The 24,699-nt window shown below is 40.4% G+C and overlaps 1 protein-coding gene across 4 annotated transcripts in view; it reads right to left on the reverse strand.

Moving 5' to 3' along the window:
• The window catches only part of LOC117411505 (receptor tyrosine-protein kinase erbB-4-like), a 257,861-nt gene that overhangs the window by 39,491 nt on the left and 193,671 nt on the right, over positions 1-24,699 (reverse strand). For 2 of the 4 annotated variants that reach the window (XM_034019135.3, XM_034019120.3), the window contains exons 13-20: positions 24,277-24,409; positions 19,679-19,772; positions 16,273-16,427; positions 13,240-13,314; positions 7,970-8,102; positions 5,054-5,176; positions 4,636-4,734; positions 1,076-1,261 (exon numbers count right to left, since the gene is read on the reverse strand). In XM_034019135.3, coding sequence (XP_033875026.3) covers positions 1,076-1,261; positions 4,636-4,734; positions 5,054-5,176; positions 7,970-8,102; positions 13,240-13,314; positions 16,273-16,427; positions 19,679-19,772; positions 24,277-24,409 — 998 coding nt within the window. Of the gene's footprint in view, positions 1-1,075; positions 1,262-4,635; positions 4,735-5,053; positions 5,177-7,969; positions 8,103-13,239; positions 13,315-13,461; positions 13,507-16,272; positions 16,428-19,678; positions 19,773-24,276; positions 24,410-24,699 lie in introns of all 4 variants that reach the window. The other 2 variants (XM_034019144.3, XM_034019128.3) reach the window with 1 other exon arrangement.

Below are 24,699 nucleotides of genomic sequence, written 5' to 3' on the forward strand. Positions count from 1 at the left end.
ATGCCATGCTCTCTGCTGAAAAAAAAAAAGCTAGATAGCTCCACCTAATGATAAGGCAATGTCTGTTCATATCACTTACTGTCACTCCTCTTTATTAAATTTACTTAAATAAATGACTTTTTACAAAAATAAACAAATGTTTCACTGAAGAATACAAGGGCCGCCGTGTGTGTCTACTTGCCTTTCTTACAGTTTTGAAGTTCTGGATGTCTTATATAGGAGATCAGGAGATCATGTGACAACTCGCAAGGCTCATCTTCTACAGATAGAAGTGCATGCACTGTATAACTCATACAGCCTGCTTTCCAACAGTATGTAACTTAACTGCACATTTCAAAACAGACTGCAAGTTCAGTTCATGTATTGAATAATTTAAGAGAAGATCCATTGAAGGTTTTTAAGAATACAATGTCATTTTATTTATTATTATTATTATTATTATTATTATTATTATTATTATTATTATTATTATACTGCTACTGGATTGCATGTGGTAGTTAATAAAATAAGGCAGAGACTGAATCCTGCACAGCACTTGGCAGCTCAAAGAAGCTCTGCTCAAATGAAAAGTAAAATTATTATTATCATTATTTTATTTCTTAGCAGACACCCTTATCCAGGGCGACATACAATTGTTAGAATACATCACATTATTTTACATATTTTTAAAAAATTACCCATTTATAATGTTTAGTGGTATGGATTCGCTGCAAGGCTTCATGAAGGACACCAACAGCAAACCAATAAAAAAATCAATAACTTCTGAGAAAAATAAAAAACTAGGCTTGCACAAGATTAGAAAAAAAAATTACATTTTAGTCCGTTTCTCAATTTATCATAAAAATTAAATATATATATATATATATATATATATATATATATATATATATATATATATATATATATATATATATATATATATATATACTGTATGTTTTAAAATACAAACAAAAGTATGTGGTGGCCAAGGTTCCCCACGGAGCACAGACTCCAGGGAATCATTTGATTTATAGATCTAGATAATAAAGCTGTGGATGATCTCCCACAGGCTGAAGAAGGAAGCTGGCTCCCCTACCTTAGCGATCTGGACACACCAGTTGAGCAGGAGCTGGGAGCCAATGTTGTCCTTGTGTTCGTGGACGTAGTCCAGCAGGCAGCCGTGGGGCATCAGCTGGGTGACCAGCTGAATTGTGGGGCTGAGGCAGACCCCCAGCAGCCGCACCAGGTGGGGGTGGTCCATACTGGCCATGATCAGGGCCTCCTGCAAGTGAAGGAAACAGAGCGCAAGACACATGATGCAGCTTCGAAGCCAAGACCCTTGACCTTACTGTACAAAGGGGTATTTACCTGAATCAAAGCATTTACAGTACAGCACAGTCAATACATTAAAGTTATCCTATACAGCATGGTGTGAGCTTCAAAGCACAGGGAAACGCTAATATGCTTCCCCAACCTCACTTGAGAAAGCCAGCCTTGCAGTCTATTCAGAATTTGTGCTGGAATAGTTTGTAAGCATGGGGAATAACAAATTAAACAAATGACAACAGTACAATATCTTACAGGTAAGCAAAATTAAATATTAAGATAATGTGGATGTAATTAAGTAATTGAGCCTAGATGGTTAAAGACTGGTACCAATGTCTGAGAATAGATAGATAGATAGATAGATAGATAGATAGCAGAAAGATTTAGCATATAGAATTTACAAAATAACACAAATAAACACACATATGAATGATCAGGATAACTGCTGTATGCAGGGAAATCAATAAATAAATGAAACCACGTTGTTGTGCTTTGCCTGTTGGTATTGTTTCGCATCAGGGAGCTAGGGCTGTGTGTTTAAAATGCTATGATAGGAAAGAGTGCCTGACAGTGCAATGACCGACTACAGCTAAAAATCACTATTAACACTTTCCTTTATTTAGCGGCAAAAAAGAACTGCTGAAAAAAAGAAACGATCTTTGTGTTTATTGCATTGCTCCGTATTAAAATTAAACTAATTCTCCACTAGCCTCGAAGCAGGGGGAGTCTCAGAAGCAGGAGGCACTTTGTTATTGTGCTTTACATTGTCTTGTCACCTAATCACTTTCTTAAAAACAACAGCAGTGAGACTCTGCAAGCAGTCAACAGCTTTCATGGAAACAACTTGCTGCGAATTATAGACTAACAGCACCCCTCCAGCATCCTTAAAAAAGAACATTTTAAATGAAGTGCTTGTGGAAGATAATGCTACTGGAGATCAAGGTGGATTTGGGGGAGTCCCTCTGTAAGATTATTTTATATTGAACAATAAAGGGTTTATATAAAAACCCATAAGGGTGTAGGATTTTTGCATCAATTTCTGTCTTTTCTTATTCTTGTGTGTCAGGAGTGAGTGCAGTTTTGACAATGTCTATTCTGAGCTTACTGTCAGGAGCATAAGATAAGCAGAGGCAGAATTGCACAGAATCTCACAGAAACCCACAACACCGGCAAAAACATATCGTGCAGGGCGAAAACAACTGGAGCCATGCCGTCCTGTCTTCCATTCTCACCTCATATTATCTGCTTCTTATCTGCATATTATCTGCTTAATAATAACATATTTCTGAGAAATACACATGTAGAAATTAATTAAACTACTTATTAAGAACCATATCAGAACCATTGTTAGTACTTCAAATGCTGCATGTCTTGTGCTTGAGGGATGAAACTCTTTTATGTATAAAAGACGACGCAACCCAGTGTCCAGAGCTCAGGTGTCCATCCTGCTGAGACCGGAGCTCGCTGCTCTGTTTGTATTCTATTACTACAATAAACTAGACCTTATCTTACCACCTTTACACGTTAGTGGTGTGTGTTTTCTTACACCACCTACAGTAAGAAGAAAGAGCTGTCAAATTTGTCTCCTACAGGTATTTGCCAATAGCTATAATAATTCAGACAATCCTACTTGACATTTATACATGAACTCATGAAATAAAAATGAAACCTGCTTACACTTCCCCCAACCACCCAGTTAAAAATCTCAGTGACGCCAGCAGCTTTACAGCATGTAGCCCAAACCCTGGCTCATCCTAAGGGAGTGGGGCGTGGGGTATTCCCGAATGCCCCCACAAGCTCAGCTGCCTGGGAATGCTGATGTCTCTTTCCTCTGGGAAAGCTGCCTACATGCTGATGCAGGTGTCCTCCTCAGCCCCCTGCTGTTGGCTCCATCGTTAACCCACATGGACCCCAGCTGTGGTTAAACAGCAGTAGGAATGCATTTAATCAGTTCACATGACAGCAGGTTCTACACTGGGGGCTAGCTGAACTGCAGCATCACTGTAACACACATACCGTTTGACTTTCACTTACCCTTTAAAGACTGGAGTGCTGTCTGTGGTAAGGGGTTTTGACTGCCTGTGTGTGTGGTGTAGTATAGTGATACATGAGGCTGGCTGGCAATGGTTTTCTTCTAGGGACAAAGGGGGTGAAAGCCAGCATAACCAGTTGTTAACAAACCAGCACAACTGTCAGCTCTGACAGGATCAACCAGTGCTGGTCTTTGCTGAAATGTCCATCAGGGGTTTAAGTATTTTTTTCATGACAGAATGTTGATTTTTTTTTTTTGTAACCTTTTTTTTCATGTTTGCAATAGATCTGGCTTTCACCAATATTTCGTTTTTCTTCGGTGTATGCCTTCCAGACTGCAGGGTGGTCTGTATTATTATTAATATTAAATAAAATAAACAAAGAAGAAGAAGAAGAAGAAGAAGAAGAAGAAGAAGAAGAAGAAGAAGAAGAAGAAGAAGAAGAAAAAGAAAACCATTTTCTCCCTGTATGAAACTGAAAAAAAATAACAGGCCAGTGCTGTGAAAGAAATCTCCAGTGTTTTGAGTTTAATTTCTCCCCAGTTAACGCTCACAGTGAGCTAAGCTGATCGCTATTATTAGCTCTGGCCCTGAGATCTTACCCACAACACCTGACAAGCATTCGTCAAGCTGTCTGAACAATGAGCACTAGGATTTGGGGGATCTGGGGACGGGGGTGGAGGTCTCCTGGATAATTATCACTTTATAGACTCACTTCCCTCCCTGCAAAACAATGACCTTGAGAGACCAGTGCTGGCGGTGGGATGATGTAACGGCTGAGGTTTTAATAGGGTCCAGTGCTGGACAGTAGTGTACTGTGTATTCATGCAGATGTCTTGAACTACATTTTACCAACAACAACACATTATATTATAGTTACATTGTTTTCTAGCACATTTCAGAGCTGTTTCATTATGCTTCTGGTACGACACTATCCTATCCCTATAAGAGGAGAATGAAAACGGACCATGCCTCTACTGTCAGTGCCACGTGAGAGACCCGTGGGGAGTACTGTAGTGTGGCCATATGTTTGTCTGTTACAGTGCAGCAGCATAACGAGGATACCACATGGCAGTGAGTCCAGTACTCAGGGAAAATGTACAATCATGTACATGTAGAATAAATAGGAATTACAGTGAAAGACCATTATCGCAGTAGCAAGTGTAGTACAGTATTTCATTTGTTTTAATTTCAGTCAACATTGAAAATAAAGTTCTGTTAACACCAGTTTGGATTACAAGAAAACTAGCTTTCCAGGATCTCAAGGAAATCCAGAGCCCTAGGCAGTCCAGTAACTTACATCCATAAACTCGACATTAGCCTTGGGTCCTGTTGCCTCGTTAAGGATCTTTATGGCCACAGGAATTTTCACTGTCTCTCCCTCTGGAACCCAGATGCCCTGAAAAAAAAAATAGACCATGCACATGTGGTTACTGAAGCACTGAAGGTACCAAACCACTGACAGGGGACTCTTGTTTACTATTAAAATATTAAAGAAGCGATACTGTTGCAGACCACTGCATTGGTTTGCCTCTCGGACCCCACTCCCTCCCCTAAGGAAGCCTGTTGAATCCGTACCTCTTTCTTTTGGGCAGTAAAGTGGAAAGAGGCAGCTGTGGAGACAGGGAGAATTACGAGCCTGATTAAGAGTGATGGTATTAATGGGAGCTGCGCAGCGACGGGGAGCCTCTCTGATTGAGGCAAATGGCACCACTTACCTTGTAGACTGTCCCGAAGGCGCCCGAGCCGAGCACTTTGACTCGCTTCAGCTCTGTTTCCTTCAGGATGCGCAGCTGGGCCTGATTGGGCGCTGTGCCGCTGGGGGTGAGGGGTTCCACAAGCTGCAGAAACACAACCACATATTAGACAGATCTATGTACCTGGCTAACCGCTGTGGGTAAAGGACAAAAGCTCCATGCAGAATCATGAGTGGCCATGCTAATATAAAAACAGATTACATTTTTGCATTGGATGAATAGTAAATTGTTTTGTTTTAATTATTATTATTACTACTATGTGGTTGATTCTATTAACCATTGATTTTATCGCACTGTAGTTTCACTGACAGTATGTAACATATTTATAACAGAAATACACAAAATAGCAACTACACCCTTTGTGTTGTGTGCGCTTACTGTAATGATGAACGCTGATGGGCATGTGCACAAAGTCAGAACCATGACCCCTAACCCTGCCGAATTGTATTCAGGATGGTTAAGTGAAATGTTTAATAACTGAACTCTTTATCAATATTGCGGCCTAACTGTATTATTCAATGGTATCAGCCAATGCTTCTTATATTTAAGGAATAGTCTCATAATATAAATAATTTCCCTAGTTATAGTTCCATAGTCTGGTACAGAGACCAATCTATCTAGCTAAACTTCTGACTGTATCGATGAAAGGTCAGTCTCCAGCACTACTTTCTTCAACACTAATTTCATTAGAAATGCAAATGAAATAATGCAAAATTGTAATAGGTCAGTAGCTTTAAAAAAACGCTTTCTGGAGCCCCATGCAAATGAGTACCTCAGCGGGAAGTCTTGTGCATATTTCTGTACTGTTTAAAAAGGATGTATGAGGCTGCAGCTAATGCATAAAGCACATACATATTTCATGGTTTGCACTGAACAAACTAAAAGGGAGTTGATAAAGACTTTTTTTTTACATTATTGAAAACAATACAAGGTTAAAGTTTGCAAGGCTGTCATTTTGATATTTTTGAATACATGATTGCCTTGTGAAAGAAAAGGTCTGAGGTTTTCAGAGGATCTTGTTGCAGCGAGCCTGACAGCAGACAGGTCTGCCCTGGTCTGGTTACTGCACTGAGCTGGCACTCAATTATATTTAGCAGTATAATTCTGTTTCAAATGCCAGAGCTGAATTTACAACAAGAGCAATTATATTTTCATCAAGTGATCCCAGGAGAGGAACCCAAACCACAGCTATACACGGGAGCCGCTGTAGTTTGCCTAATTTAATATGTATGTTAAACTTTCATCCCACAAAGAGGTTGTGCTGTGGAGAAATGTAACAGCACCTGAATCTAATACAAAGAAAATACAAAGAAAAATCGAGTTGCAGTTTCTTTTTTTTTTTCTGCTACAAAATGTCACTCGGTCCAATTGAGATGGCAGTTAGACCCCACTTAAACTGGCACTGTATATTATAGGGCTTGAACAGCACTTTCAGTGCAAATCTAACAATGCTAAACTGCACTGAGTACTAGGATTGGTGCAGCAGTGTTGGGGGGCGTTCTTTCCCGTGAGATAGAACTCAACGGGATATTAAAGATCCCACAATGCTGTTTCATGGCTAAATCCCAATAGAGGTCACAAGAAACTCCTGACCTGACTAAATCACTTTTTGAACAGACTTCAAACATCTCCTCTAAGACAGGAATATTTAAAACACAACTGTATTCCACCCCACTTGATAAATGTCACAGTGTGTTCATACAGGAAGCCCATGTGGAAATAATGTAAGCCAGCACTCTCCAATCAGCCCTTAGTTCCTATAAATTATTATTATTTATTTATTAGCAGACGCCCTTATCGAGGGCAACTTACAATTGTTACAAGATATCACATTATTTTTACATACAATTACGTTATTTTTTTACACGTTATTATTTTTACATACAATTACCCATTTATACAGTTGGGTTTTTACTGGAGCAATATAGGTAAAGTACCTTGCTCAAGGGTACAGCAACAGTGTCCCCAACATCAAGAGCCCTAACCGCTACTCCACACTACTCCAAATGTGTGTCACTCTCCCTATCAACCGTGTCCGATTTCAAACCTGCAACCTGTCACAAATGCAGCATGGAATTCCGGTTTCTTCTCATGCATTAATACTATAATGTCACAGTCAGTAGTTTGTTCCAGATTTATGATCAGTGGTTTGGAGCATTTCATGTCAGTGCATTCTATGCCCAAGGCGGCATTGAAAAAATACCCAAGCCACATATACATATTATGTGCATTAATATACTGTATATATTGCTGTAAGAATCTGATAGCATACTTAGCACTCTTTCATTTGATTTGTATTGATAGCTCCTATGTGTGTTTCTGGTATTCCTCTGCACTTAGGCTACAGATTGATACAGTACGCATGTTGATCACTGACTGACAGCTGTCTATAACAGAAAGAACCCCTGCCAGAAATGACTTTCCATTTAGCTAAACTAACTGTAAACCTTAAAGGAATTAGATTAGTATAATATATTACATGCCATCTATCATTGCAGGAGCCAGTATCTCCTTTGTGCTAATTGTTCAAAGTGGTCTGGAGAGGAGTCTAATCACAGTGCACAACCAGCGATTAAAAAGACGTTGATATACAGAACCATTACAGCATTACAGTCTGACAGCATAATTCACCTCTGCATCATAAAACTGAAAATATTATTTCTCCTCCCCAACATTTCTTTTTCTTCTTCTTCTTCTTCTTCTTCATGGTTTATGCATTTCAAATACATAACCCATGCATCTAGAATGTTTGGTTGCATAGTGCCATGAAACAGGGATTCAGCAAAGATTCTGTAACTGTTGATTTAAACTTTTTCCAGCAGACAAAGAAAAAAATAAGTTCTGCATTTCATTTCTTGACTGAACAAACGGTCTTACCTCTGTCTCCAGGAATCTCCTCAGCGCTCTTTTCTTTTTGATGCTCATTCGCCGGACATAAACCGCCACACTCAGCACCACGATGACCACAACGAAGAGCACGCCAATGACTCCTGCGGCGATCAGCGGAGTTCTAGCAGCCAGAGGGAGAGACCACATGAGGGAGAGGGTGGAGCACATCAATGAGCGCTGATGGCAGCCATGTTTGGAGTGGCCAACTCAGGTGACCACTGTAAACTGGAGCGACTCGTATCTTGCTCCTACGTTTTCCATTACATTTTGAACTTTTGAGACTACCCCTTTTTTTGGAATTGTAGTATCGTCCAATTGCCTTTCTCCACTCACTCGCCTGTCATGATCTCTTATTTATTTTGAGGGTTGAAAGGGCAGTGTCTATCCTTTTTGACAGATTTATTTTAACAGTAGACAACACAAACAGTAACTGCAGCATTTCAGAGTTGAATACAGCCAATTTAGATTACTAGGTGAACATATTTATGTTACGTGGGGCTATATATCCAAATAAACCCTAAGATATAAATAACTAGGCCCCATTCATGGTTGAATATCTTCATACCGAATGTAAGCTAATTCGGAAGATTGATTTCATTGGTATATATTTTTGACAGGATATTGGGACTTCTTTAACACATTATCGTTTCATTTTGTTCCTTAACCTCTAGTTCAACACACCTTTCTTGCCCAATTTGGTCCCTCTATTTGTCCCCCCAGTGTACTCACCTGAGATGGCTTTCGTACATGGCTGCCATTATAAAATAAAGCTTTGCAAAAGAGCCAAAAGAAGTGGCAGAATACATAGCTAGCTTTCACAATCAACCCTTCTGTTTCCAAGAGCTAACATTTGCAAATCAAACTACACTAATGCCCCCCAATATGATGGGATGCCTTTGAAGATTTTAGGGATCAAATTAAAAATACCATACCATCCCATACCATACCAATTGCATTTATATAGCATCCTTCATGTGCAAACATCCCAGGCTGCTTTACAAAAAAAAAAAAAAAAAAAAAAAAACAGCAAGCCAAAAGAGCTCTAAACTGCTCACCAGAAGACCAAATCAAAGAGATATGTTTTGAGCACAGATTTCTAAATGTTGACAGACTCAGCATTCCAGATAAGATCTGGAAGGGAGTTCAAAAGTGAAGGAGCTTGAACACGTAAAGCCCTCGAGCCATAGGTCTTTAATTGAGTTCTTCGAATAACCAAGAGGCCATCATTTACCAATCTCAAAGTGCGAGCCGGAAAAGCATATTTTTGTGTAAGGGAGCTGTCCCTCTGATGAATTTGTTTTGCAAATGGAATCCTTCTCATGTATTCTGCAATACAGAAAAGCTTAATCTCCCATTTGCAAGTGACTTTCAGTCATGATAGACACGACAGCAGACTTGCCCCAAGAGAAAACCACACGGGAACTTGGAAACGGAGGGGTTCATTATTTGGAAAGCATGTTAAACAGCCTCAGCGCATAAAACACAGACAGACAGTGAAATAAGAGTAAGAGACCTGTAGTGTGCTACCTAGGATTTGTAGTCATGTTAGGAGTGGTTTCAATGGGGGCGGTCTTGTCATTTTAGTGTTTGAAGAAAGCGCAGCAGTCAGGCGACACAAAATGCAAGCAGTGTTACAGGAAGCAATGGGAGTGCTTTCAACTCAGGGCACAGAGGATTGTGAAGGTCATTTCCTTCCTAAGGTTTAACTATTCATAAAAGAGAAGTCGTAAGAAATCAGTAGGTGGGTATATGTGTCTGCGTGTCAGGTGTTGGTGGTTAAGGGCATTATCAGTTGAGTGTAAGATTTACATAATAATAATAATTATAAATAAAACCACTAATCCTGAAGAGACCTTTAATTCCATTCCTATATCTTTGAAAAAATCTATTCTAGGGATCATCAGGAACTGATCACCTCATGAACCCTCTAGTCATTGGAATAGAAAACACATTTGGAATCCAATGCATAAAGACCTACGTCATCCTCTGTCATTGTCAAGTCATGAAGACGTGATGAGGACCAGAAGACAACAGCCTGTGACGTTTAACACTGGGTAATAATGAGTTTTTTTCAGTTTTTCAAGAGGTAGCAGATATGTATTGTGATACCTTTAGACTAAATATAGATTTCAATTGGAATTACACAAGCTTTCAAGGCCACTTACTGACAGTGAAACATCAGAGTAAATAAGTGGATACAGCATGCTGAAACAGAAATAGAAGGTCTGCACAGCTGACAAAAGGAATTCATTTAAAGTCAAAAATACACATTTTAAAATTAGCCCCATAATAATAATAATAATACTACTAATAATAATAAAGGTACAATTTCCCTGCCATTGATTGTTAAATTAGCTTCCTCGGAGATGTGTAACTATAAAGTTAATAATATATTGATCTGAAGGCCAGCTGACAGAAGCTATAAAACTCCAGGACCAAAGGGCTTTGTGATAAAGCCTCCATGCTGTATAGCTTGTCAGTCTCACAATGGATTGATTTAATGTGAATACTGTCTCCAAGGGCTCTGTTTGCAGAGTTAATTCTTATGCTTGTTTGTGCAAATGTTGGCAGCATTTTCTCTGGTTTCTTTCTCTACTGTTAAAACTATTACGTGTTAAGTACAATAGGCCCTGTTTTAAACAAGCACACAGGAACATTTTCAGAGGAATAAAATGACTGTAATGGAATGGTATCAATATAGCAAAACATTAATGACTCAGAGCAGTAATTGAACTGCTCCCTTCTGCAAACCAAGTTGTTTCAGTACTGTTACAACTGTTTGCCTCTCTCTGATTTTGCACCTGCTTTAAAACGCCTTAAACATAAAAGGATGGCAATTGATTTCTTTGACTTATAGTGCAAATACAGACACTTTTGCAGACCTTTTTCACATTTGTGCATCTGGAGCTGGTGGGGGTAAAAATGGGGGCTTTTTTGCTGATCTCCATGTCATGTTATAAATAAACTGGAAACGCTCTGAATTGGAACCTTTGACAAGTACTAAAACCATGGCCAGAAAGTGCAAATAATAATTATTGCATAACTATTGCATTATTGCATAATTATTGGATTTTCAGATAAACTAAGACCCAAGGAACGCTTAGACCTTTCATTGGAATGCAAAGCGTGGCTAGCACTTGGGTGACATGTGATTGTTTTTCTGATGCTGGGAACATCAGGCAGGTGGCAATGTGATGCACATTAAAAGTGACGCTCTTCACTTGTCAGTGACAGTTAGATAGAGGGGGAGGGGGGTGAGTCATTTATTTAGTGGAATTTGCATGGCTTGACAAGTTAAAGGTCATTTGTTTGGTTGAATGAGAGTCTATGGCAAGTTAATTAAGACCCCCCCCCCTCCTTACTCCCTCCTCACAATACAGACACAATCAGCATGGGCCTCAATCTTTTTTTTTTTTTTCAGGGATGAAATGCCAGCTTCTTAAATGACATCGCCTTCTGATTTTTTATTTAATTCCAATCAGGTATCTGCGTCTGTGTAAATTCCAGGCACCAAGCCGTTTGTGCTCAAGTGCTCAAGATCAATTAACCAAACACGGTGGATTTTCAACAAAAGTTATTTCCCCCCAAATGACTTTCGACTCAAGGTTGCTAACAATATTAAGAGCTCCTTCAGGGACCAACAGCCCAGTGCGGCTTGTTACTCTATTAAATCAAGACAAAGATGTTCATTTTTGCTATTTGGGGAACAGAAAAGTAATGGAAAACCTTCAAAACATTCATGTTGAGATGTGGTCCGGCGGTCTAATGGGTAGAAACACCTAGCAGGACCTCAATGAAAATGAGCTCTGGATCCTATTACTGTAAGGACCTTTACATGCACAGGCACATGACTATGACATTCATCGCCTCCTATTGAAGACACTGCTAATCTCTTTTATGGATGGGTGTAGACTAAAGTTTGCAATTGAAGGACATTTTTCCAGAACTAATCCAACATTTCTACACACATAGCTATATGGGCAGTGAGTATAGTGTTGGTTCAGCCTATCTCTCAGCTAAATGTAACAATACATTTATAGTGAGGAAATGTGCATCGTACTACAATGCAAGCTATATAGATTAAATACGGCTGCAATATATTACAATATCAAATCCTTGGATTGGGTTTTAACGATCTAATCAGCAGCTGATATACAGTAAAGACCATCACATTTTAACTGCATTGATCCTGATGTTTCCCCTGAGGTGTGTGCTACTTCCCCTCTTATTAACATCACAAAAGACATTATAAATACAAGGGAAGGTCAGTGACAGAGCAGGTTTACAGCAGCTTTATGGCAGAGACAATACACATCTCATTCTGTTAGGAGCCACTGCTGGAATAATAATAATAATAATAATAATAATAATAATAATAATAATAATAATAATAATAATAAAATGAAGTAGCGTGTTTAATACCAATCACAAAAAACCTAAGAGTATGAAAAAGATAATTTATGGGGAATATATGAAGCAGTTTCATGGATTTTAATTTTGAAGGCATTCAACTGATTAGGACTCATCAGAATCTTATATTCAAGACAGGATGACGAGTAGGGGAATATGATTAGTAGCAAAAAATAAAATAAAATACAAAGCCAGTAAGCTCGTTCATTAAGTCCTGATTCAGTCGTGTGTGGATGGGAGAAGTGGACTCAAGCCCCTCCTGGCAACGTTGAAGAATGTGCTACTACTCAGGGTTTAATAAATGTGCAGACAATACTTTTAATATTAAGAACAACAGCAACTGAAATGTGGTAAGGGATATGCTTCTCCTAAAGCACAGAAACTCTAAATCCAGCAAAAATCCCAGACTTGGAGATTCCCTCTCTCCCTATGAAGATGCCAGTTCAATTTTTGGACCTCACCAGTACACTGCTTGCCCAAGGTCAGCTGAATGAGTGTTTTAGCTTCCCAAGTTTATAGTACTTAATACCTGTTGACATTACCTTTTCAGAACTCTCAACCTCAAAAAGTGAATAAAATGTCCTCTCAAGAGTCTGGCTATTTGGCACTGTAGCCTGTGCTTTCTGTAGAATATGGACTGCATGTTGCAGGGTTGTAGGTTCTTTAGGAAATGTGAACAGACAGTGATCTTTGCTGTTTTTTTTAATACTGCTTGCCCTATGACAGCAGCAGTAGTTAGTTTCACATGGCGCTTGTGAGAGGATAGGGGTGCGTGGTTGAGGGGGGGGAGGTGGCTAGTATATGAGAGGAGGGAAGAAGATGATGATTGTGATGGGGGGGTGGGTTACCTAGCATGTTGTGGTAATATGGAATGACCCGTCCAGGGATAGAAAATGCAGTCAGCACTAGTAGGGCCTCTACACCTGTGTATATAATTAGAACAAAAAATAAAAACACACACACAAATAAAGAACACGCACACAAAAGGCATTTCCCCAAAGCCAGCAAAGCATTCACACCACACCACGGAATAAGAAATAAATAAAGAATTAAAAGGAGGCGGCTGCTACCTATCCATCATGCCCACACAGTCCTGGATCCGGGGGCCGATGCACCTGTGGGGCACAGCAAAGTTAAAACAGCTCTCTTATTATTCATTCCCTGCTGGAGGGGAGAAAGGCAGCCCATCAGTGACACAGCAGCAGTCCTGGGAGTGGATCACTATTCTTAAATGATAGCTTTCAGCACAGCAGATACACCCTTACCTCTCATGCATACAAACAGACAGCTGCAGCTGCTGGCAAAGCCTTCTCTCTGCCATTAGTCAGCACAAATCTTATAAATACAAACGCTGACAACAAAGTGTATCCATTAGGGTTCTGGGGATGGCTGTACATACAATACCTTGTGCTTGATTAGTGAAGTCGGTCACTGTGGATTGGAAATGCAATCTGGGAATTTTTGTATTGTCATTTTTGTAAAACCAATAAGCAAATAAGTTATGGATAATAATGAGGTGAATGACACCACTTATGCCATTATTTGGCAAAAGCAATTTCTGATCTTTAAAGAATGCTTTAATAACCATTTTTACTCCAATATATAACTTATATCCAATATAGCACTATACTTTTTGGAGCTACCTGTACAGTACCTACATATGAGACTCAACTCAGCTAAGAAAATGAATGAGCTAACCCAGATCCCATGCCTATATTAAACACACTGAAGGCATTAAACTGCATTTGAACTATAAACACTATCAGCTCATAAGATTAGTGTTGCATCACACTTCAGGTATCAACGTTATGAAAAAAAGAACAATCGCTACTGATTCGTTTTCTTAGGAAAGGAAGCCGGACACAAAACAGTATATTTTAATGCACTAACAGAACAAGAACCGATGAAGGATAAGGATCATAAGCCCTTAGTATAATCCAATCATCTATAACATGACATGCTCCCCTAAAGCACTATAGCATAGAGTATAGAGCAGGTGTGGCCAACCCTGGTCCTGGGAGTCTCGCTCCTGTAGGTTTTCTGGTTATTTTTAAATCATCAATGGCTAAAGACCTAGAACACATGTTAGTGTTCACCAATTAAGAAAATCATTGGTTCAATTAAGTAATTAATAACTTGGTTGGAACGAAAACCACAAGAACCTGCGGCGCTTCAGGACCAGGGTTGGCCTTTATATGAAACATAAATCAGATTTCTATATATATTGATTCTATGTAAGCTGTGTGGTCCAGTGGTTAAAGAAAAGGGCTTGTAACCAGAAGGTCCCCGATTTAAATCCCACCTCAGCCACTGACTCATTGTGTGACCCTGAGCAAGTCACTTAACCTCCTTGTGCTCCGTCTTTCGGGTGAGACGGAGTTGTAAGTGACTCTGCAGCTGATGCATAGTTCACACACCCTAGTCTCTGTAAGTTGCCTTGGATAAAGGCGTCTGCTAAATAAACAAATAAAAGTATACTGGGAATAAAAATGATCATCCAACGATGCCTTTACTGTAGGCAGCACAAACTGAGATGGCAAGTGTCTATTTGAAACCATAACAACAATGTGAACTAACATTATTCTAAACACATTTTATGTAGCATTCTTTATTATCATGACTATGACTAACAGTTTATTAACTAAACAACAATCCAGCTTTTATGCTCCAACATACTGTGATGACACATTGGATGCAATGCTTTGATGAGGTTCAACAAGCCAATGAAGTTGAGCCTGGATGCTCCTCAAGCTCTGATAACCAATCAGGAGAATCCTGGCTTTCAGGCTGTCCTTCATTGGTTAGTCGAACCTCACCAACGCTGCAGCAGCGGTCATGCTTCCAGGAGCTTTGCTAATAACCTCATAATAACCCTTTTAAGTATAATTAGTGCCAAAGGTCTCTTCTTCATACTGTTTTTCTTTTTCAGCTTACTCAGAAGCGACAGATTGACTGACACCTGTCTCTTTCATTCCCAGTGCTGTTTTGACATTCACTGCTGTGCTTCCAAACGGCTGATATGCAATTAAAGTTGAAAAGAGACACAGGTCTGCAAATGGCATTCATATTTGACATCAGTGTTAGGTGTTAAATAATTTACTGTTTTAATTTTAGCTGCCGCAGGAAGAGGACACAGCCGTACACAAAAATCTCTTTGAAATGCGGCACGATAACATATTTCTCTTATTCACTTCCAATTATCTCCTTAGCTGATTTTTTAAATTAAATTTAAGCCAGACAATATTTAATGCCTCTTTCTGTTTTGTAGAGTGGCTAATGGCATTATACTGTAGAGAAATGGTGAAATAGCACTTCTCTAAAATCATATTTTTTGTTAGATTTTTTTTTAATTCAACAAAGAGAGAAAACTGCCCTCAGCAAAAGAAAAAGAGAGAAAATAGAAATGATTAAGCATGCATATCACATGGGAAGCACATATAGCTGGTTCTTACTTCAATGAATACACTTTTGCTGGTCTAGCCTGAGTTACTATTAAAAAAAACAACATATATTTGAGTATTTCAATAAGAACCCATCCGAATGACTGCACACATCCTAAAAATACAAGGGGACAGTTGGCTGAAGTTTAAACACATTTGAACTCTGAATGCCCCAACGTTATAATTCATTATGAATTTAGTTTCTAGAACACCCAATCTAGACTGCGTTGCAGACTGCATTACTGTGAGGGTTAAGGTGCATTTATTTTCAACATCACATGCCAACTGGTTATACCAATAATATTTTTTCAAAATCTATTTCATTTTATAGCCCTCATTTATCACAATGATCCGGACTACCAATCCGCCCCACTCCTTCCCTCCCCACACACTCACACACCGCTGATGCACACAACATGGCTTATCCTGCCTCCACCTTACCCCTGGGTGCAGTTTGAATGGCAGGGGTGACACTCATTGTTGGCCTCAGCATATTTGAAAATGAAGCTGTTGGCGCCTTGCAGACCATCTGGGCATTTCTCTACACAGTTCGGGCCGTCTTTGAAATGAGAACACGTCACGCAGTGGTCTGGGCCCTATAAAAATAAATACATAAATAAAAACAAACAAAACCAAAACAAATAAAGGCAATAACGTAGGGAATATTAAACATCGCTCAACGAACACGAGAAATAAAAGGCATACAAAATTTATGACTATAATATGAGCTAAATGCTCCGAGCCGAGAGGCATAAACTGAACAAGAGTTTGTCCTTCAAGGTGCTTCATTCTCTCACTGGGACAGGAATAGTAATGGTCTTGCTTCGTCTTGCTGCCAGAAAAACATGAGATATTTCTAAACATTAATACACATTGGACTGTTATGAGTTTTCAGTGTGAAAGTTTTTGCTGCCTGATTAAAAGTAAACTTGTATTACTCCCATTATACTATGATCTAAAAAATTGTACTGAGGCTGTATTTAATGAGATCACATGCAATGGAGAACCAATGAGTCAAGTATCTTCAACATATATATATATATATATATATATATATATATATATATATATATATATATATATATATATATATATATATATTTTTTTTTTTAATCCTTCTGAGTAGTTCTTATCGCAGTGACTCAAGTTGCTTATTTCTAGTTACCTGCCATACACATAGGTAACATTATTTCATGAATTGCAATAAGAATCTCTCTTAATGATCTGAACCATCATAAACTAAGAGGAGGCAGAAAAAAAGAAAATGTAAATTGAAGCTGCTTGCTCTTTAAGATAAAAACACTATGGCCAAATCAATACATGTTTACCAGTATACTGTATGTTTACACCTGGGGGATCATGAGATAGAGAAGCCTTCAATATGTATTAGCAAGAGCTGAGAGCCTGTACAAAGAGGACCTACTGACACACAGATTAGGAGCAGCAGAGTTCAGAGGGGATGACAGTCAGAGTCACATTTCAGGAGTAGACCTGCACAGTCAGCGAGCCACGATCTGCACAGTCAGCGAGCCACGACCTGCACAGCCAGCGAGCCACGACCTGCACAGCCAGCGAGCCACGACCTGCACAGCCAGCGAGCCACGAACTACACAGCCAGCGAGCCATGACCTGCACAGCCAGCGAGCCACGACCTGCACAGCCAGCGAGCCACGACCTGCACAGCCAGCGAGCCACGACCTGCACAGCCAGCGAGCCACGAACTGCACAGCCAGCAAGCCACGACCTGCACAGCCAGCGAGCCACGACCTGCACAGCCAGCGAGCCATGAACTGCACAGCCAGCGAGCCACGACCTGCACAGCCAGCGAGCCACGAACTGCACAGCCAGCAAGCCACGACCTGCACAGCCAGCGAGCCACGACCTGCACAGCCAGCGAGCCATGAACTGCACAGCCAGCGAGCCATGACCTGCACAGCCAGCGAGCCATGACCTGCACAGCCAGCGACTGCACAGCCACGACCTGCACAGCCAGCGAGCCATGACCTGCACAGCAAGCGAGCCACGACCTGCACAGCCAGCGAGCCATGACCTGCACAGCAAGCGAGCCACGACCTGCACAGCCAGCAAGCCATGACCTGCACAGCCAGCGACTGCACAGCCACGACCTGCACAGCAAGCAAGCCATGACCTGCACAGCAAGCGAGCCACGACCTGCACAGCCAGCGAGCCATGACCTGCACAGCAAGCGAGCCACGACCTGCACAGCCAGCAAGCCATGACCTGCACAGCAAGCGAGCCACGACCTGCACAGCCAGCGAGCCATGACCTGCACAGCAAGCGAGCCACGACCTGCTCTTCTAAGATTCTGTGTAATGTATGACTCTTCTTCTTCTTGGCTGACATCGAAATTATTTCCGCTATTGAATGATGGTATCGGTTGAGGCTGCAAGGTTAACAAGCAAACATAAAGGTGCTGTTCTTTGTACATCATGAATGCATCAAAGTTACTTTTCTCTTTTTGTTTTGTCGTTGGTCAATATTTCTAATACGAAGCACAGGACACAGGTTTTTCTTTATGCAGAACAAAATACAGGACTGAAGGGGATACAATTCCTTGGTGTCTGCTTAATATGTTGAATTTTTTTGAGGTGGAATATATTGTGTAATAACCATTGCAATTAAAATAATCTATGATGTGTTAATTAAAGCAAAATCAACACTTAACCTCAATCACTCTTATAAATGCCAGCCCAAACTTATAGTTTCACTTCAGCTAAAAAACAGTTATGCGCTCAGATGATGTGGCAGAGGGTTGGACCTGCAGACCACCTCTGGAATTTGTGTGGTGCAGTAAAGTGATTCAATTAGGTGTTGATTCCTTTAAAAAGAATGATTCAGCTGTATGTTTCTGTGGAATCTTATTGCATCATAACACATTATATGGATGCTGACTTCCATTAAGGTCTATTCATCTTGATATTCTCAGCAAAACAAAAAGCAACATATGTATAATAAGCATTTGTTTCCCTGTTTCCCATGGTTTAATCTCATTTTTCGGAAAGCAGAAGTAAATGTTAACTCAATCTCTTGGTCGCAGACAGAACATGCTTTTCATTTTATTTAGGTTTCCCTTGGTTAAACTCAGATATAGGAGAGTGTCGTCTCCACAGTGGAGATTACAAGGTGTACAACAGCATGTGACAGGGCAAACAAAGCATGGCTCAGCTCTCACTGACGATTAAATACACAGCAAAGGGGTGTGGAATCGAAGAGGAGGGGCCGTCTTCCACCTACACAGACAGGCTGTTGTTGCACTTGATGTTTTTACTCATTTTTAAGGTAACTAAGCATACTAGTGCTGGCCAATCCGCTTGTCTGTTGCACCAGGGGCCCGGCTGTATACATATACACACTGGACTGCACCTATCACAATACAATCAATACGATGTCCAATATGGGCTTCCACCATTGCGCCCTGCTCTTAAAAATAATGACATTTATTTTTTGGTAAATGATGGATGGAATTTAGCAACCCTGAATGGTTTCCTCTTGACATATAATTAGCTGGTTTGGGGTGTTAGATGATGTCATGATGCTCAATCAGACAGTCACCCCTGATTGCTAACCCAGAACAGGGGAATACAATGGGAGCTAATTACAGAGGGTAGCTTTTCTGTTGTTGTGTGACAAGTATTGTTTGTAGCAAAATAGGGGTAATGCTATGTTATATGACAGCAAGAGAAATGACATTTATGGCAAATAATATGTGGTTTGCTAGGTAATTAAACATTACTATATAATATTAAGCAGGTGGCGTGGAAGGCAAATGGTAATGGGGCTGTGAGCTCAGCCTAATAAATATCATACAACAGTGGCAAAGTCTTACCGAGCCGAGGCAGGTGAACATATTATCCTCAGCCTTCTCACACTGGGAGTCACATTCAATGCAGACTGATCCATTGGCAAACTCACGGAAATCCCTGGGTAATTGAAAAATTGAATACAAAAAATAAGAGAAAAATCAATAACGGTATTTTCGTGCCCGTCTTTCTCCTTTGCAGGTTGTGTAAGTGCGTGCGTGAATGTAAACTGATGGCCGATTGTGCAAGCGTGTGTGCAGTAATATAACTCATTTTACACCACACTGAGCTGCTGAAGGGCACTCGCCTTTTGTAGGAATGCATATTTCAGATCGGGGATCATAAATTTGAAACATGCTATTCTTGACGATAAAGAGAAACACTGGAAGGAACTGGAAACAGATTCTAGAAGCAAAGGGGTTAAACTATTTCCATCTGATATATAGGGCTAGGAGAGATGGGGTACTTCTAGCTAATGGCTCGTGAGTGTTCAGTAATAGTGTGGGCTGTGTTTTAATTCCAGTAACACATGTACACAGCCACCGGATTTAGTGGGCTTTGGCCAGCATTGTGTGTTGGATTAGTCGACAGTACAGCCTCTTTCACTGATTTTGCTGATGTTGAGACAAGAAAGGAGAGAAGTATGGCACTGTTACACAAGGCTGTGCTAACTAAATAGTCAGCTACAGCATATCTTTTTTTAGTTTAGTTTTGCCTGTGGTTTACCACTCTTTCACAATGTGTTTACTAAGCTTCTACCATGCTATAAAAAGGAGTTAGAAGACTGTTTACCACTCTAAATTGAAGACATTGCCAGAGATAATGCAGCAGTCTGGTAAGCAATCCATCTTGAGGCAATGAAGTCCAATTGCTGACATGAATCACCGCAATTCCTTTTGCTATCATATGCAGTTACATGCGTGCCATATTATTTCAAAGTATTTGTGGTAATAGGCTCAGCAGTCCCAGTGTCAGAGACTATTGTATTACGGCAATCTTTTATTTATTTTTAATTTCAGAATGCAGAACAGGGCAGCAGTGTGGAGTAGTGGTTAGGGCTCTGGACTCTTGACCGGAGGGTCATGGGTTCAATCCCCGGTGGGGACACTGCTGCTGTACCCTTGAGCAAGGTACTTTACCTAGATTGCTCCAGTAAAAACCCAACTGTATAAATGGGTAATTGTATGTAAAAATAATGTGATATCTTGTAAGTCGCCCTGAATAAGGGCGTCTGCTAAGAAATAAATTATTATTATTATTAATTATTATGTGACTGTCAGTGAGCTTTGGAAGTTTCCTATCCTAGATCAGTATACTGGGTGAAAGGAGTAATAATCAATAATTAAATAATGGATTAACAAACACGAAGCAGATCCAGTCCACAGGGAAACATGCTGAGAGCCCCTTTATCTTTTAGCAAGAATCGCTGAAAGCTAGTTCTTGCCAAGGGCAATACACAGAATAAAATAAAATAAAATATCAACTAATTTAAATTGAGACCTTAAAGAACTTATTTTGTTGAACTGACATGCTCTGAATATTCTCATCCCTCCTGAATTCAGGGTGCTTTTGATGTTTCATTCATTTTAAACAAGGAACACACTACCTTAAAACATAATACACACTACCTTAAAACACCTTAAGTTCCATCTGAGGTCACCAAGTATCTGTGGCGTAGCACCCAAGTTCAGTCGCAGAATTGTACCCATACCCCAACCCTTTTAACCACCCGCAATCTGCATATAATAATACACTGCAGGAGGACAGGCATACATGTAATACATCCTAAATGTAATCTGCAGATTTGAAAATCAACTGCAATCACTCCACCATCTGCATAGCTGATGTACAGAGGAAGAAGTTCTACTGAAATTATTAAAAATCTGTATTAAAATAATTGCAGATTACATGTAAAACCCCAGTAGTGAAAATTAATGAATATAGGAACATTTTTTTTTCATATAGTAAGAAGGCACGTTTATTTGCTTATCAGGGAGTGAAACCCAGCAGTACCCCCATAACCTCCTTCTTGTTTAATCTACTCAGCACCAGGAAATCTGTTCTGAGCCAAGACCCTATCCTGACTGGATAATGGTGTGAAAGGAATCATCATCCACCTTCAATCCAACGTAGTCAACCCTTTGTATCCCACGAAGGAAGATTAAGTGAAATCTTAGTTCAAATCTGCATCGTATGGCGGTGTTACTTTTTAATTAAAATGCATTGCCACTCGGGGAGGAAAATTAATTAAAATGAATTACTGTTTATCTGGGCTAAGCACCAAATGTTAAGACTGCATCGTTGTCAACCTTTATCCTGGGAAATTAGGTTTAAAAACCATAAGCACTGGGGCTCCCGAGTGGCACATCCGATAAAGGCGCTCCGTGTGGAATGCAGGATGCGCTCTATAGCTTGGACGTCGCCGGTTCGATTCCTTTGCCGACTGTGGACGGGAGCTCCCAGGGGGCGCCACACAATTGGCCGGGTGTCCTTGGCTCACCGCGCACCAGCAACCCCTGTGGTCTGGCCGGGCGCCTGCGGTTTGCCTGTAAGCTGCCCAGAGCTGCGTTGTCCTCCAAAGTTGTAGCTCTGAGGTGACTGCATGGCGAGCCTGCAGTGTGTAAAGAAGCGGGCAGCTGATGGCACACGCTTCAGAGGACAGAGTGTGTTCGTCTTTGCCCCTCCCGTGTCAGCACAGGGGTGGTAGTGGTGAGCTGAGCCTAAAAATTATTGGACATTCTAAATTGGGAGAGAATAATAAATAATTGGCGATGACTACATTTAAAAAACAAACAAACATAAGCACTATTCTTTTCTCTCTCCATCTCTTTTTCTTTACTGCTATTTTAAATCCTACCCATGTTTTAACATCCACAATAAATGAGGTTTAGCAGCTAAGGATAGTATGAACACTTTTTGTCATTTCCCCAAGGTTGGACGCACAGTTAATTGCACTAAAATCACTGCTTTCAAACTACAATATAAGTGCAATCAGAGCACTAAAGAGGTTTAACAATATGATGTTCAGTGCAGCTGAGCACCAGTTCCAGTACAGGATAAACCCAATCTTCTCACTCCCACTGTGGAACAACAATTAAAAACAGAACCATGCTGAAAACACCAGCTGATGGAAAGCATGGCTCAAGGATTACCAACAAGGTTCACAGAGGCTGCTGCAGCCTTATGCCAAAAAGAGTTTGCTCAATATGGCCACCACACTTCTTAAAAGAGGTTTCCATCTTTTGGGATGAAATTAAATATGACAGAACGCAGTATCCCCACACCTGTTTAGATGTAGATAACATCTTCCTGCAGATTCTCCCACATTAGCAGTAACACAATTGACCAAGCCCAATAAAATAACCCTCTAGCTATACACAGTGTCTGTTTGTCCTCCCTTTCTCCTGACACCTACTTCAACATCCTACTGTAGGTGAAGATGGCTCAATTCAGTATCAGAAGTTGGTTCTTTTAATGGACTGAAACCATATAAAAGTTTATTATCAACCTAAACAAAGCAGCATCTCCCATTTGAAACCGATTCTCATTTTCATTCCAATGAGCAATTCTTCTTCTAATGTCATTCTTTTTTGGTACTCGTTTTCGCCAAGTTTAAGGGGAGGCAGCATGGGATTTGTGTGAGCCAGGTTATTTACCCACCGCTGTCAGGGAAAAACAGTGTTAAGCCAATCCGCAGGAGTGATTTTTCTGTAATTAAACATTTCGGTCTTTCATCCCGTATAATTGGCTGTATTCCCAGCAGAAGGTTCAAAACAGGTTTGTGCTTGACATTCTTTTTTTTTTTAACTCTATTCTGTAATCACTTTTTAGAGGGTGAGGCAGTGCACACCTGCATCCCTCCTTGCTGGGACTGGAGAACCCAACGTGTGATTGATGTGATTGGGCAGACCTGTAGATGCTTGGTAAGTCTTACTTATAAGTATGGGATTATGGAGAACATCAAGATTTATACAATGCGTCTGCGGATGTAACTGTCAGTTTTGTGTGATACACTGCTGTTACAGATTCTGCCCTGTCCCCTGTCGGTGAGAAGAGATGAGGTTAAAAGTTCTAAAACCACAAATGCAGACGAGCCCAGCTCTTTTGCATTGTGGTTAAGACACTCTCTTGCGGTATTCAGGGTCACGGGGTCACCGGTTCGCGCCCAGCCTCACCCTGTGACATCGGTGTTCCACAGGGTACTTATTTTTCAGATTTTAGTGGCCAGCTTGTAGAATTGACATCACAATAACAGCTTCGACAAGCTTTGAATGCAGAGAAGCCCACAGAAAAGCCAACGTTTAATCCATAAAAGAAAAATAAATGACTTAATTAAATATATCATCAGATGTAAATTGTTAATTAAGTGTGGGATAAACACAAGTGCAACTCATGAGCAAAGACATAAACAAGTGGTTACTTTAGTTATAGATTTACATTTAGGGTTAGGTCTTCCAAGAACAATATGTAGTCTGAAGTAATATGGCGCCTGCCAGGATCCCGTTTAAATCAGGAAATGAGTTCTCATTTGGTTAAGGTTGATTATAGACATTACGGACACCCAGTCATCAACTCTGAATTCTAGAACCCTTCAGAACGAGTGCAAGGGGCTGAACTCACTTACCCTTCATAGAGGTTACAGGACTCAATGCAGGTCCTTCCCCTGCTGAAGAATCTGCAGAACAGGCACTGGTCTGGACCGGGACCCCAGCAACCATGGTCCGAGCACAAGGGGTCACACGTCATCTTCTCAGCAGCTGAAAGCACACAAGCCAAGTGCACTACTTACATGGATGTATTCTGACCACACTCCTGCGACACTACAGTGGCAATATTGTACAATGACAATGCAATGGTTCTGTAGTAAGGGGCAATGGTCCCCCGAAGGCAGCTACCAAGGTACAAACTGTTGGTAGACCAATGGTATCCCAATGGTGTGAACCAACTGAAATAGCATAGTACCATATACTGTAAGAAGTACTGTGTAAGAAGTCTAGTTCCATAGCAATGCCATGGCTGGTAATGCTTTGGTCTGCTAATGGTTCTG

The sequence above is a fragment of the Acipenser ruthenus genome, chromosome 10 (assembly GCF_902713425.1).
Source record: "Acipenser ruthenus chromosome 10, fAciRut3.2 maternal haplotype, whole genome shotgun sequence".
NCBI lineage: Eukaryota > Metazoa > Chordata > Actinopteri > Acipenseriformes > Acipenseridae > Acipenser > Acipenser ruthenus.